Source organism: Balaenoptera borealis, assembly GCF_965194805.1.
Source record: "Balaenoptera borealis genome assembly, chromosome: 20".
Classification (NCBI taxonomy): Eukaryota; Metazoa; Chordata; class Mammalia; order Artiodactyla; family Balaenopteridae; genus Balaenoptera; species Balaenoptera borealis.
The window spans coordinates 23,079,038-23,094,457 of record NC_138879.1 but is presented as its reverse complement, the minus strand read 5'-3'; the positions used below and the strand labels follow the sequence as shown (position 1 = coordinate 23,094,457).

The window sequence follows — 15,420 nt, the reverse complement described above, 5'->3', positions numbered from 1 at the left end:
ACTTTTGAAAGGAACAATTATAGTTTTCATTATTTCCTCATTTTAGAGGAGAATTTTAAATTCTCCTCTATTATTTACCCTGCATCCTTAGAGAATATCTCATCCTCATCAGAAGACTCCCTGTCGTGTAGCTTCTGTGCCATGTTTTCCTTGCGTGTGGCGTTGAGAGGCCTATACATATCCCTAAGCCAAAGTGGCTGCCTTCTCCCGAAAAAGCCCTCCTGGAACTCAGAAAGGGAAATATTAATTCAGCATCTCCCCTGCTTTCTCTGGCCACAGTACTATATCCCCCTCAAATTTACCTGACTCTCACTTTCCCCTGAGCTTCTCTTATGCAGCAGAAATCGAAAAAAGCCCCTTGGAGGAAAACACACACCGTTAGTGTTACATGTCATTTTTCATCTCTCTCACAATGTGTTATCTCTGGTCTTATTAGGACTAAATGGGTACCTCAGTCCATAAGCACAATGAGCAAAATCACCACGGACCCGGGATCTTGAAAATCATCCCATGCATGCTGGCCTTCCAGAAGTTCTCCTCTCCGTGTCTGTCCAAAATGGCCCCCCCCACCCCGTGTCTCTGGGGAGACCTTTGCATGTGGCTTAGCATGGAGTATAGGCAGGATTTTCAGCCCCATTCACCTTTCTTGGCCCTTGGCCAAGAGCCCTCGTGCAGAGAAAACACTGCACAGCGGCGCTGGGCAGAAACACGTTACTCTCTAGATGCGCTTCACACCAGTCTGCTTCGGACTTAGTCGCACATGCAGCATTTGCTGGGGGTGTGGCTGTGGGGAGAAGGTGCTTTTATTTTCCTGGCTGCTCTATCCTATCCTATAAGTTGAATCACACCAAGTAAACACCTGAACCCAACTAGCAAAGTTATCTATAGCTCTGTGACTTTCATATTGCAGGCTGTCACTGAGGTGTCAGTGAATTGTGAAATCAGTTTAGAGGCCATGACCAGCAGGGAAACACGAAATACTCTTTTTGAATACAAATAGAATAGAAAAAAATCAGAGTGCACAATAAGTTAGTTTCAGAAACTACTTATACCCATATAGTATGTGTATACTGAATTGTGACATAAAACGGAGCCCACAGCCCAAGCACAGTGTGATCAGTAGAGAAGTCCTCAGTGGAAAGGGACCCTCTTCTTTTTGATAATCACTAGCAGTATGACCATGGGGCAAGATATTTTCCCTTTCTCTTTCTCCATTTCCTTATTATAAAAGGAAGAGACAAACTGCTGTCTAAAGTTTCTCCCGGTTAAAATTCTATGAGGTTTGGATAAAGGGAATAGAGAGTAGCGGCCTGAAAAACAGTAGGGTGAGAAGGGAAGTTTTCTTGCCACTTTACAGAAGGGACTCATAGGTTCTACCTTTCGTCAGCTTTGAGTGAGGCCAGCCCCTAAATCCCCAACCATGTGGCCCTCCCTACCGCAGAGCCTCCTAGAAGGCCTCTGGCCTGGCCTGATGCCTAGGAACCAGGCACCAGGCCAGCAGGAACAGGTACAACCAAAACCTCTCCCCATCCACCCTCTTTCCTTAAAGGACTAGTGAAAGCAGATGAATCTGTGCCAGTCCTGTTCTAACTCAGCTTGGGCTGGGAAGCTAATTCTGCTGATAAATAAATTAGGGTAAACCATTAGGGTAATTAAACATTCTTCTTGCCTTTGGTGAGGAAATTGAAATAGATGAGTTCTAAGTTCTCCTCTAGTTGTAAAATTCTGCTTTAAAAGACCAATATTTATCTTCTGCTTCTTTTTTTATCTTCCCCTTTTGCAATTCTATGAGAATAAATCTGTTCTGAAAGAAAACATGATCATGATTATCCATTACAATTATTTCCAAATCTTTATTCATTCCTTTTTACTTTAAATCTTATCTACTCAGTTGGATGATAACTTTTTTAAGGAAAGGAATTCTACCCTGTTTAATAATCCTTTGACTCTTCCACAGTACCTTAGGGTCTTGCATGCAGCTGGCGATATATTTTATTGACTGTTTTAGATAACGTTCAACAGATAATTCCTAATAAAAATTCTTAGAAGTAGGAAAATAAAATAAAAGTATCTAGCAGAAACCTAAGCATTGCTTTAAAGTCAAGAACAAGAGTAGGATGTCCATCATTACTGCTACTATCGATCATTGTGGAGGAGGTCTTAATCAGTACGATAAGAAAAACGAAGTATTGGAAAGGAAGAGACAAACATATTTGCATATGAAATGAGGGACCTAAAAAGACCAAAAGAATCAACCGAAATTTTATTGGAAGTAACATGAGTAAGATGGCTACACACAAAATCAAGAGATCAACATAGAAGCCTCAATAGCTTTCCCATATAACACAAATAACTCACTAAAAAACAGAAGAAACATCCCATTTACTGTATCAATAAAAATGCATAAAGTACCTAGCAATAAACTTAAAATTTGTAAGACCTCTGTGATGAAAATATTAAAACTTTTCTGAAGGACATTAAGAAGAAGTACTTACATGGCATGAGATACCATCCTCCTAGAATGTTGTAAAGAGGTCATTTCTCCTCAAATTAACCTACAAATTCACTGCAATCCATTTATATCCAGAATAATTTTAAAATAAAACCTGGCCAGCTGACATTTGGTAGAGAATATATGTAAGAATAGTTATGAAATGCATGAAAAAGAAGGTCAAAGAGTAGGAACTTGCCCTACCAGATATAAAATATGTTATAGAGCAACTGGAATTAAGCAGTGTGATATTGGTACTGGTACAGGACAAGATAACTGGATCACAGAATAGAGTCCAGATGAAGATAGTATATTAGACCAGGGAAGAAAGAATAAACCATTCAGTGAAAGATTTGAAAACAATTAGATCTTCATGTAGGAGGGAAAAGTTAGATCCTCTACCTCAACCACACTAAAAAACAAATACAAGAAATTCTAGACGGATTATAAAAGTACTTGAAGAAAATTTTAGAGATTATTTGTACGTCATGAGGTGACAAAGGCCTGGCTAACAAAATCCACCCCACATGAGCCATGAGGAGAGGACGGGCAGATATGGTGGCAGACTGTCAACACACCTGCTACTCTGAACAGCCCTTGCCCCCTTTTTCCCTGGACTGTTTGTCTTCTTCTTGTTGACTTATAAAACTCTTGGGAGTTCCCTGGTGGTCCAGTGGTTAGGGCTTGGCGCTTTCACTGCTGCGGCCCGAGTTTCAATCCCTGGTCAGGGAACTAAGATCCCGCAAGCTGCACAGCATGGCCAAACCCCGCCACCCGCAAACAAACAAACAAACAAAAAACTCTTTACAGTAAAGAAATACTGGCTTTCATTGAATTCCAGTGTTTCGAATCTTTCCAGTGTTTTTGTCTCTAAGGAGACAAGACAAAAGAGTGGAGTGGGGAGCACAAGCTTTGCAGTCGGGTGAAACTGGCTTCTGCTTTTGGTTTGGCCACTGGGGCCTTACATTGATCTCCTTCATCTATGAAGGAGGGATAGTAATATCCTCACAGGACTGTGGGCATTAAATCTGACAATATATGGATAACTCTTCATCTTACGCTTGGCATGAATCAGTGCTAAGCGGGTGTCACAGACAAGATGGTGGAATATATCAAAGGCTCTGCTTGTGGCATCAGGCTCTGAAGGCTCTTTCCCACAAAAAGATTATAAAAATATTGCTTTTATTTTCTTCTAATACCTTTATGTGGTCTTTTTTCACATTTATGGAAATATGTTTATTTAAAATGAAAAATGGGGATCTGCTATTCTTTACCCCCCAAATAGTTAGGCAGCTAGTCTATCACCATTTATTCATTTTCTCCCACTGACTGGAATATTAAAACATGACATTTCAAAAGTCTTAAGAACACATGGTCTATTGCTGGACTCGATGCTACTTCAAATAAATATTCGGTTGCATGATTCCTCACTGTGGAATGGACATAACGCCTCATCTCTCTTCCGTCGAACACCAGTAGTGTCTACTATAGGAAGAACACTGCATGGCCCCTGTCCTCAAAGAGCTTATCATATAAGTGGGGAAAGGAAATAACGGTTAGGACTGCTCGCTTTCACTGCCGAGGGTACAGGTGCAATCGCTACTTGGTGAACTAAGATCCCACAGGCCAAAACAAAAGAAAACAAATTCAAGGTTAAACTACATAGAAGTTCGAAACAATAAAAAGGGGACTTTACAGAAATTCTAAAAAAGCAAAAGGCCACATGCCACCTGGAGATGTAGAGGGTACAGTCTGGGCAATGGCCAATGACTAGCAAGCTGACCCCATGCTAGTCCCCAGCCTCCTAGGCTCAGAAATCATACGCTTCCTCACCAAGAGAGAACTCACGTCTTCCTGTTGTGGCAGTCTCACTTTATCAATAGCACAGGATTGATCAAAAATCAGAATGCCAAATTATTACTTGACAATGAGAAATACATCTGTTCTACACACAGGGCATCCGTGTCTACACAATCAGAGAATTACCTTCTGTGGAGACAGGCCTCCGTGGCACACTAAAGCACAATCACACAATCGAAGGCTACTTGGTGAGAACAGAATTAGAAAAGGAATCAGCTGAATCCAGAATTTAATGGGAAGGCCTGAGGCAGCTGGATCCATCCAGCTCCTCAACAGGCACAGCCTGGCTAGTGGGCCTGACTCTTCAGTTCTGCTGCCTAAGGTGCCATCTCTACTCTCGGGCAATGTGAGGATGGGCGCTGCCCATATTGGTCTCTCCTCACCTTTTCTATGCTTTCACTACTGACCAACCCTCCTGCAGATAGACACATTTCTCTTTAGAAGTTAGTACATCATGTCAGGTTTTATTCAAGTCTGATAGGCCAGGAAGCCATTAGTCCTTACACGTCTCTGCTCAGCTCCATGATGTGCTAACCTTGGTGTTTCTCTCTTGGGGGGCTGCCTTTTAAAAACTGCTTACCACTTTGGTGAGCTCTGAGGGGAGGCGACTGCTTTGCTATGGCCTCTAAGAAATGGTGACAAACCTCACAGGACTAGGATCAGGAGGGCTGGAGTATGCAGGGAAGGCTTTATGAAGAAAGATATCTGAACTTGAGCTGGCTTTTGAGAGGTTCATAGGACTTCCACAGGCAAAGCAACATCAGGGAATCTTAGATGGGCAAAGGCACAGACAACAGCAGGCACGGACGTGGTGTAACCAGCGTATAGGGAGGAGCTGCTCTGGCTGCAATGGAGGGCTGCCATAGCAAGAGAAAAGGTAAATAAAGCAGGTGGGACTGGTAGGGTAGAATCAAGGTTGCCAGCTTATTAAAATCACTCTTTTAATGTTAGCCACTGCCTGTTGGGAAAAGTGACAAACCATTATGTAACTGACCAAAAGGTAAACAGGCTAGCTCCAGGAATAGGCTACTATAAATATGACATACTTTAGAGTAGCCTGCGGCAGGATTTTACTTGCAGTGTTTTAATGGAACCTATCTACACAATTCCTAATACACTGGAGAAGCAAGCTGCTAAGTAAACCTAAGGAATTGATGAGATCATACTTTTATCTTTTAGGCATGTCCTTTTAGCCCTCCCAGGGTGACTGATAGCTCCCTGAGTATGGAGATCGTATACCTCTCATCACTTCAGCCAACAAGGAAAGAAATCAACAGTAGACTGAGAGTGACAGGTGAGTACATCAAATCAGCATAGTTTTTTGAGTTGAAGAAATTTTACTATCATGTCAACTCTGGCCTTCTTATAAATTTAACTTGTCAAAATAGTCCAATGGCTTGTTATCATGGATCCAATTCCATAGAGATCTCCTGGCAGTGGAGTTCCTTTAAAAATCCGGTGGGGACTTCCCTGGGGGCACAATGGTTGAGAATCCGCCTGCCAGTGCAGGGGACACGGGTTCGATCCTTGGTCTGGGAAGGTCCCACATGCTGCGGAGCAACTAAGTCCGAGCGCCACAACTCCTGAGCCCGCGCGTCTAGAGCCCGTACTCCACAACAAGAGAAGCCACCGCAATGAGAAGCCCACACACCACAATGAAGACCCAACGCACCGAAAAAAAGAAAAAAAAAATCCTGGGGATATAATTTTCAGTAAAAGAACAAATTATATCTCAGTCCTCATGACTAAAGAGAAGTATCAAATAGAAGTAGGTGGAAAGGTGGCTTTCATTCTCAGTTTGTGGGTTCTGAATCTGAAAGAATTATTGTCCTTACCTCAATGAGACAGAGAATTGTAACCAAAATCGTCACTACTACAGTTACAGATATTGCCAAGATGAGTTTGTTGTTACAGCCATATCCTGGAACTTCTTTTGTGAGCTAAAAAAATAAATGACAATTTTTTAAAAACAAGGAGATACAAGGGATGAAAGCTAACTCTTCTTAAACCTATTCTAAACAATAGCTAACTATTCTTAAACTACTATAAAACCCAATCCTTTCAGGCGAGTAGCTTCTATAAGAACAAGCTAAATTTAATGTTATTAATCTTATCATTAGCCTTTTCTTCTACAATTTATTTATCTACAATTTAGTTGTCTTGTGTTATGTCTTCTTCTCGTCTACCCTAGGAATAGTGGCACACTCTCTAATTGACCCAAGTGGGAGATCACTGTCTTAGCCAGTATCACGGCTGAAGATAAGATACAGACTAGGAGCCCGTGGTATTCCTGCCTGGGCACGTTCATGGCATGTCCTAAACTGAGTAAAAGTCCAGGTCCCATGTTTCAGGGGTTCTCCTCACCTCACTTGACTCCTGCTCTTTCTGCTCACTCTGGGCTTCTGTGCTCTCACTGACAGAGTTGTCACTTTTCCACTGGTCCGTATCCCATTCCGCTTTGGACACCTTTACTTCTTGCTGCTTGCTGAGAAGCTTCATCAGGAGGCCTGTTCTAGAGATGAGGTTGGCACAGGCCAGCTGCACGTGGGTCTCCGAGCAGTCTATTTTCAAAGTCTGGATAACATGAGAAATGAGCCTTCGCATGTCATTGTTGGGGATGAGGGACTGCAGCTGCTGCTTTAGCTGAGTTTCAACTTGATCACCCGGGGATGTGAACCCTAGGAAAGTGAAGCCTGTGGGCTTAGAGGATAATTCAGTGCCCGTGTTGTGCTACTCCCATTGTGTTTCGTTGGTGTGTTGAACAGGTGGCATACTGTTGTCGGCAGCAACAGTAGAATGTGCAGTGGAGACGTTCCTATGGGTAGTGTTTCCAGGGCCGGTTCCTCCTGGCAGACTAGAGTTTCCTGTAGAAATAATTTCTTCAGAAACATTTTGTGCAGTATTGTTTTCTTAAGTAGTGTTTTCTATCGAAGGGTCTGAAAGAGAAAATAATTCTGGAAAAGGATTTCCCTGAGAAGTCACTTCTCCTGAAGATGAAACAGCCTCTCGCGGAGGGGAATTTATGAGACTCCTCCCTACAGAGAACGGAGGGCTTGCAAGCATCACTCTATAGGGTGAAATTTTCTTTCTGAACTTTCGACTCCTTTTGACTTTGGGTTTTCTGTGGACCCGATGAGTCCTAATTTTATGGAAGATGTATTATTTCCCAGAATGTGAGATTAGTTCAAAATCCTTAATATTTCTAACTCTAGCCTTTGCATCTTCTAAAACAAGTATAGTGTTGGATAAGTCTTTTGATTTGCTTTTAACCTCAGGTGGGGATTTTGGAGGGATGGAGGCAGAAGGCCTGCCCTTGAAGTACTGTTTCAGGGTAGAGGAACCTTCTGCCTTGTGTTCCTTTATGAATGAAGACTCTGCATTGGAGGACTTTCCCACCAGCTTCCTGGGCCTCTGCACCATGAGTAGCTGATTCAGCTTTCTTGGGGATGGCCTCCTGAGCCTTCTTTCTTCGGCAGTGCTCGCCACAGATGGCTGGGCATTCTGTTTCCCCCAGACGCTCTCATCTCCCACTGCTTGGAGGTGCATTTTCTGTAGGCCCCTCGGGCCCTTGAGGACCCTGTTCATTCTCAGCAGCTTTTCCTCTGTACTCTTAGTCTTTGCTAGGCTGTCTTTCTGTGGTTGGGCAGTTTCCAACTTCTTTTGAAAGATGTAGCGTTTATACATGGCACTTAAAAGGTTGGAACGCGTACGCGTGGCAGGTTTTTCTTCCTTTTTCACCTCATCCATTTTTTCTTGAGTTTCTGCATCTAACAAATTTTCCAGAAAATGGAGTTTCCTCCATCTATTTTTATTAGTTGAATTGTTGCGTACACGTTTAACAGAAGGGCTCCTTGTATTGTTTTTCAAAAGGCCCAGCGGCGTATCTCCATCTTGTGTATTTGAAAAAAGAACTTGAAGGAATGGTAATAATGTTGATTCCACATCTCCTAGATTTCCCTCTGAGATATAAGGCAGTATGTAAATTCGTGCCCTGATAATATCACTGTTTTTATTAAAGTCCAGCTGCTCATTCATGAAGCCTGACAAGCTGATAGCACTTTTATCTGAGGATGCCCTCTCTGACTCAATAGTCAGCTCGGGGCTGTTGTTCTTCTTCCACGCTTGTAACACCTTCATCAACGATCCTTCTGCATTCCCTAGAGATGTTTCTTCATCTCTCAAAAAAGAGGAGACTGTTTTTGATCATTGAAGACTGATGGGACAGCTTTTTGTCAGGCCACAGCCAAATAAATTAGGAATCAGTCAACGTTTGAGTGCCACTTAGGAGAAAAAGAAACCCACACTTAAGCCTATGACTGGCAACAACAAAATGTGAAAAAGGTATCTCTTGAAAAAGTGGCTATCTACTCAGAAAATTCTGTAGCGTGAAATATAGTAACTATATTCAGGATTACTCCACTGGTTCCCAGGGGCCAGTACTCAAGAAAAGCCAAGGCTGGAAGACAAATACTCCCCATCTCAGCTGGACTCTCTGCAGATCTACTGTGACTCCTCACATTCACATACCCCATCCTGTCCTGCCTCAGAGGCAGAGGAGTGTGAGGCTTCCTCTCTCCACCTCTTCAGTGTGCTTGAGTTCTTGCTACTATCACAGATGTCCACGACAACAACCGCCGCTAACAGGTGGTCACCTGGACATTCTCTTCTCCACCCACCCACCGAGTCCTTTGCTCAGTCCCTGCTTCCATATATCCCAGCCGCCATAACAGAAGGCTCTATACAGAAAAAAACACTATGTCCGCCGTGGCTCTTTGCTAAAATTTGGGCAGGGATCTAGGGTATATGTTACGAAGAGTTGCCAGATTGTTTGTCAACGTGGAATGTTCAACAAATCAATGGAATAATACTTGAGGTCCTAAAATGCAGAAGGGAGAAAGCAACTTGTGTCAGATGGCTACTTTGCTTTCATTTCATTTTACTTCTAATATTTCCAGCTTTACTTGGGGAACCATCCAAAGCTTATAACTGTGTGAAGGTAATGTGTACCATTGTGTAGCTGGGCTTCTCTTCCAAAAGGATTAAAAGTATTTTTGGTCAGGGTCAAAGGAGGAGGGAAGGGTCATGAGAAAGGAGGAGCATGGGCTTGCAGAGAGCCCCAAAAAGGGGACAGGAGATCGGGGCACTAGGGTCATAGCACTTAACACCTCTGATTTTGTTTTTCCTCGCCTGTAAAAGGAGATGAAAAATGCCTTTTCTGCACACTTCTGGGCGAGAAGGGAGTAATATAATTAGTAAAAAAATTGTTTGGGGCAGTTCCCTGGTGGTCTAGTGGTTAGGACCCAGCACTTTCCCTGCTGTGGCCCGCGGTCAATCCCTGGTTGGGGAACTAAGATCCCACAAGCTGTGTGGCACGGCCAATAAAAAATAAATTGTGTTGAAAAATCAGCAATATTGTCTTTATAGAAGTAGCAAAGTGTTATTATATATGACGTGCTCTAGATCACTGAAAGAGCCCTGTATTCAAGCTACCTGGGCAGGAAAGCACGTTTTGGAAGTCATCAAGTTAGTGCCAATAAATCTAATATATAGAAAAATAGTTGAAAGCCCCTGAGTGTTTTGTGGATAGAAAAGCTTGAGATTCAGAGCAAGTTCAGAGCTGGACAGTCTAAGAATAAACTAGCTCTCCCATCCATTAGAAGGGCTAGGTAGCAGCTTCTGGTTATGGAACCAGAAACTCTCAGGCTCCCAATAGGACATAAAACAGCATCACTTGTACTCTTTATAAAATTGCAGAAACAAATAAAAGAAACAAAAATATATTTACACCTGTCCTAGAAGACAAAGGGTAGTTGAGACCTAATGTATATAAGATCAGTTTACAAACTGTGACGCACTCTACGAATAAGTTCTCATTTGCAGAGAGCACAGCATAGGATATGTGGCCATTAATGTTAATTCCCTTCCCCCTTCCATGCCTTTCTTTTGTTCCTTTATGTATGCGGATCGGTTACATTATTAAGCTAACTATGTACCTGAGCTCTTATTAGCTTAATAATGTAACCAAGAATCTGATTTTTAGCAAGGGGGTAGTTCTTAGAAACGTAGGGAGCTGGACCGCTGAATGAATGAATTAAAATAATGCAATTACATCATTAATTTGAAAATTTATCATCACTGATTAAAAATAAAAATTATTAAAAAATTAAATTAAAATTTTAAAATTTATTATCCCGCAATTGAGACTCACCACAACGTGTGATGTCTGTCAGGCATTCACTGTCACAACGCAGCTTGACTGTCTTACAGACAACCTCAATAGTGTTTTTAAATTGGCAGAGGCAGCAGGCCATACGGCTAGGTAAGACCCTATAAAGGGAAACACAGGTAATTAAATTCGTGGTAAAAGAGTTACTTGAGTAGGTAGAAGAGGTAGGCCAAGGCCACCACAGACCAGTGCAAAAAGGAGTTCTTGGGGCATATGGACTGGAGAACTGGATAGCGGCCGGTTGGCCAATTGCTGCTCTTGACTGTTGTAAATAAACAAAGAGGAGAAGAGAGGTGCCCAGCAGAAGGATTAGGATGGCAGCAGGTATGGTATGCCTAGAAAAAAGGGAATAGGGATTAGAATTGGGTGACATTGATCTGTAGTTTAATTCAGAAGTATCTCCTTCCAACCCGAAAGCCTCACTTGGGGTTGAGAGTACACAGGAAGAAGGCGGACTTCTAAGAAGAGTCTGAATAAGACCGCACCTTCTGGAGTCCTTTTCTCAGTTCCTATTTGTGAGTAGTAATATATTAGAAATCATTCTAGTAAGAAAAAAGCATCGTGTGGTTAAACAATAACAGAGATCGCATTGGCCAAATCTGGACAAAAGGAACATTCCAAAGAATAACATTATCATTATAATAAGGTATAACATAGTTAATTTTTAAAAAAGCACATGAGTTCACAATGCTACTCAAAATGAAAAGTGGGGGAGCTCTTCTTTATAGAATAATGTCAGCTAATAAATGCAAAAGGAATGATAGAATTAGGAAAGTGTCATTTTGCAACTATCAATGTAATAATCGATTCAGACAAGGATTATCATTGATGCACAGTTGGGTGAAGAGTTGTTTGAAAGTAGGATCTTCACTGATCCCAACGTATCACCCCACATATTATTTATCAATTACCAAGGGGAAAAATAACTTTACAATGGAGAGATATGCAACATACCACCTTAGTCAAGTGATCAAACTTAGCACTGGGCCACCTGAAGTGATGAAGTATGAAGAATACATCACCTATATAGTATTCTTCCCCAAAATGTTTACTTTGAATCTAATGAGGAAACAGACAAATCCAGATTGTGGGGCAATTTACAAGACAACTGGCTTAGACTCTTCAAAAATGCCAATGTCATAAAACATCAAAAAAAATAGTAGGGAAATATTCTAGATTAAAGGAAACAAAGACATGACATGCAATGCCTAATCTTTAACTGGACCCTGTATCAAAACAAAACAGACTTAAACTATGTTATTGGCTTCTGGCCAAGATGAAGTAACAAGGACCAATTTGACCTCCCACCTGAAACAATGAAAACATCAGACAGGACATATGAAACAACAGTTTTCAAGAAACTGGACCTCAGGCAATAAAGTTCAGTGATCCCGAGGAGATGGGAAATAAATGAAGTGATCCCTCTAATTGCCCTACCTTACTTCTCTGAGAGAGTTTCCAGGTCATGGTAAAGGGAAGAGAAGTCCAGGCAGAGACTGGTGGACTCCCTGACTGAGGAAATGGAGCTGAGAGTCTGGGAAAACCAACGTAACTAGAGTTCACAAAGCAGAGTATCAGAGAGAAAAGAAGTGCACAGACAAAGAACTCTGGAGATATGCAGAGGGATCTCTTGAGAATTCAACAAAGTATTGGTCAGTACATTTCTGTGAGGAATTCCCTGATGCCAGGAAAAGAACCACATGAAAGGATTAATAATAAGAATAACTGGATATCACACAGGGTTGTAGGAATAGTACCTGTTCCTACAAGTCAGACTGCAAAACCTCATGATACTCAGAAAGGACTTGTCTCCGTAGTTGCATATAGTGAGCTCCAGACTAAAGGCTACTTGGACTCCTACCCAACGAATCTTACACACTAGACCTAAAAGAATAAAATTGTTCTGAGTAACTTAATTTCACCCGAAACAAAGCCCAAGCATTTTACAGGAATATGTATATATATATATATCACACAATAAACTAAACCTCACAATATCTGGGATCATATGAAAAATTGCCAAGCATGCAAAGAAGTAGGAAAATATGACCCATACTGAGGAGAAAAGGCAATCAATCAAAACTAACCCATAATCCATACAGATGTTAGAATTGGCAGAAAAGAACATTTAAAAAGTTATTACACATGAAGAAAAGTTATTACAACTGCATTTCATATGTTAAAAAACCCAGAATAAACACTGAAAATGTTAAGTATAGGCATGGAAAATGTAAAACAGACCCAAATTGTGCTTCTAGAGATTAAAAACAATGTCTAAATGAAAAAGACACTGAACGAGGTTAATGGCAGATTAGACACTGCAGAAGAAAGGGTCAGTGAACATTAAGGCATAGTAATAGAAACCATCCAAAATGAAACAAAAAGAGTAACAAAACAAAACAACAACAAAAATGAATAGAGCCTCAGTGAGTTGTGCAACAACTTCAAGTGGCCTAATACATGGGTACTTAGAGTCCATGAAGGAGAGGAGAAATACAAAAATTTGAAGAAATAATAGCCAACACTTTTCCAAATTGGTAAACACTATAAACCCACAAAGTCAAGAAGATCAACGAACTTTAAGCATAAGAAACATGGACAAAACTACACCAAGGCACAAAAAATAATCAAATTGCTCAAAACCAGCAATAAAGAGAAAAATTTAAAAGCAGCCAGAGGAAAAACCTATACACTACGTACAGAGGAACAAAGATAACAATGACATCAGAATTCTTGTTGGAAACAATGTAAACGAGAACTCAGTGGAATAACACCTTTAAAGTACTGCATTGAATTCTATCAAGCTAGAATTCTATACCCAGATCTGTCCAAACAAAAGCAAAATGAAGGCTATCTCAGACATACAAAAGCTGAAAGAATTCATTACTAGTAGACTTTCACTATAAGAAATGGTAAAAGAAGTATTTTTAAGCAGAAGGAAAATGACACTTGTTTGGAATATGGATCTACACAAACGATTAAGAATACTGGAATTGGGACTTCCCTGGTGGTTCAGTGGTTAAGAATCTGCCTGCCAGTGCAGGGGACACGGGTCCCATCCCTGGTCTCGGAAAGTCCCACATGCTGTGGAGCAACTAAGTCCGTGCGCCACAACTCCTGAGCCCGCGCGTCTAGAGCCCGTACTCCACAGCAAGAGAAGCCACCGCAATGAGAAGCCCGTGCACCGCAATGAAGACCCAACGCAGCCAAAAAAGAAAAAAGGAAACAAAAAATCCTGGGAATATACTTTTCAGTAAAAGAACATAGTGTATCTCAGTCCTCATGACTAAAGAGAAGAATCAAGTAGTAGTAGGTGGAAAAGTGGCTTTGATTCTCAGTTTGTGGGTTCTGAATCTGAAGGAATTATTGTCCTTACCTCAATGAGACAGAGAATTGTAACCAAAATCGTCACTACTACAGTTACAGATATTGCCAAGATGAGTTTGTTGTTACAGCCATATCCTGGAACTTCTTTTGTGAGCTAAAAAAATAAATAACAATTTTTTAAAAACAAGGAGATACAAGGGATGAAAGCTAACTCTTCTTAAACCTATTCTAAACAATCGCTAACTATTCTTAAACTACTATAAAACCCAATCCTTTCAGGCGAGTAGCTTCTATAAGAACAAGCTAAATTTAATGTTATTAATCTTATCATTAGCCTTTTCTTCTACAATTTATTTATCTACAATTTAGTTGTCTTGTGTTATGTCCTCTTCTCGTCTACCCTAGGAATAGTGGCACACTCTCTAAATGAGCCAAGTGGGAGATCACTGTCTTAGCCAGTTTCACGGCTGAAGATACGATACAGACTAGGAGCCCGTGGTATTCCTGCCTGGGCACGTTCATGGCATGTCCTAAACTGAGTAAAAGTCCAGGTCCCATGTTTCAGGGGTTCTCCTCACCTCACTTGACTCCTGCTCTTTCTGCTCACTCTGGGCTTCTGTGCTCTCACTGACAGAGTTGTCACTTTTCCACTGGTCCGTATCCCATTCCGCTTTGGACACCTTTACTTCTTGCTGCTTGCTGAGAAGCTTCATCAGGAGGCCTGTTCTAGAGATGAGGTTGGCACAGGCCAGCTGCACGTGGGTCTCCGAGCAGTCTATTTTCAAAGTCTGGATAACATGAGAAATGAGCCTTCGCATGTCATTGTTGGGGATGAGGGACCGCAGCTGCTGCTTTAGCTGAGTTTCAACTTGATCACCCGGGGATGTGAGCCCTGGGAATGTGAAGCTTGTGGGCTTAGAGGATAATTCAGTGCCCGTGTTGTGCTACTCCCATTGTGTTTCGTTGGTGTGTTGAACAGTTGGCATACTGTTGTCTGCAGCAACAGTAGAATGTGCAGTGGAGACGTTCCTATGGGTAGTGTTTCCAGGGCCGGTTCCTCCTGGGAGAGTAGAGTTTCCTGTAGAAATAATTTCTTCAGAAACATTTTGTGCTGTATTGTTTTCTGAAGTAGTGTTTTCTGTAGAAAGGCCTGAAAGAGAAAATAATTCTGGAAAAGGATTTTCCTGAGAAGTCTCTTCTCCTGAAGATGAAACAGCCTCTCGTGGAGGTTACTAAATAACCAAGAGATCACTGAAGAAATCAAGGAGGAAATCAAAAAATTCCTACAGACAAATGACAATGAAAACACGACGATCCAAAACCTATGGGATGCAGCAAAAGCAGTTTTAAGACGGAAGCTTATAGCTATACAAGCCTACCTAAAGAAACAAGAAAAATCTCAAGTAAACAATCTAACCTTACACCTAAAGGAACTAGAGAAAGAAGAACAAACAAAATCCAAAGTTAGCAGAAGGAAAGAAATCATAAAGATCAGAGCGGAAATACATGAAATAGA

At 41.4% G+C, this 15,420-nt stretch overlaps 1 protein-coding gene across 2 annotated transcripts in view; it reads right to left on the bottom strand.

Annotated features, from left to right (window-relative positions):
• The window catches only part of LOC309618601 (leucine-rich repeat-containing protein 37A2-like), a 45,332-nt gene that overhangs the window by 20,613 nt on the left and 9,299 nt on the right, over nucleotides 1-15,420 (bottom strand). Inside the window, exons 3-9 of one of the 2 annotated variants that reach the window (XM_082372623.1) lie at nucleotides 14,483-15,054; nucleotides 10,560-14,058; nucleotides 6,716-9,227; nucleotides 6,187-6,291; nucleotides 1,753-1,799; nucleotides 303-360; nucleotides 79-221 (exon numbers count right to left, since the gene is read on the bottom strand). In XM_082372623.1, coding sequence (XP_082228749.1) covers nucleotides 79-221; nucleotides 303-360; nucleotides 1,753-1,799; nucleotides 6,187-6,291; nucleotides 6,716-6,955 — 593 coding nt within the window. In that variant the 5' untranslated portion in view covers nucleotides 6,956-9,227; nucleotides 10,560-14,058; nucleotides 14,483-15,054. Of the gene's footprint in view, nucleotides 1-78; nucleotides 222-302; nucleotides 361-1,752; nucleotides 1,800-1,896; nucleotides 2,556-6,186; nucleotides 6,292-6,715; nucleotides 9,228-10,559; nucleotides 14,059-14,482; nucleotides 15,055-15,420 lie in introns of those variants that run through there. The other variant, XM_082372622.1, reaches the window with a different exon arrangement.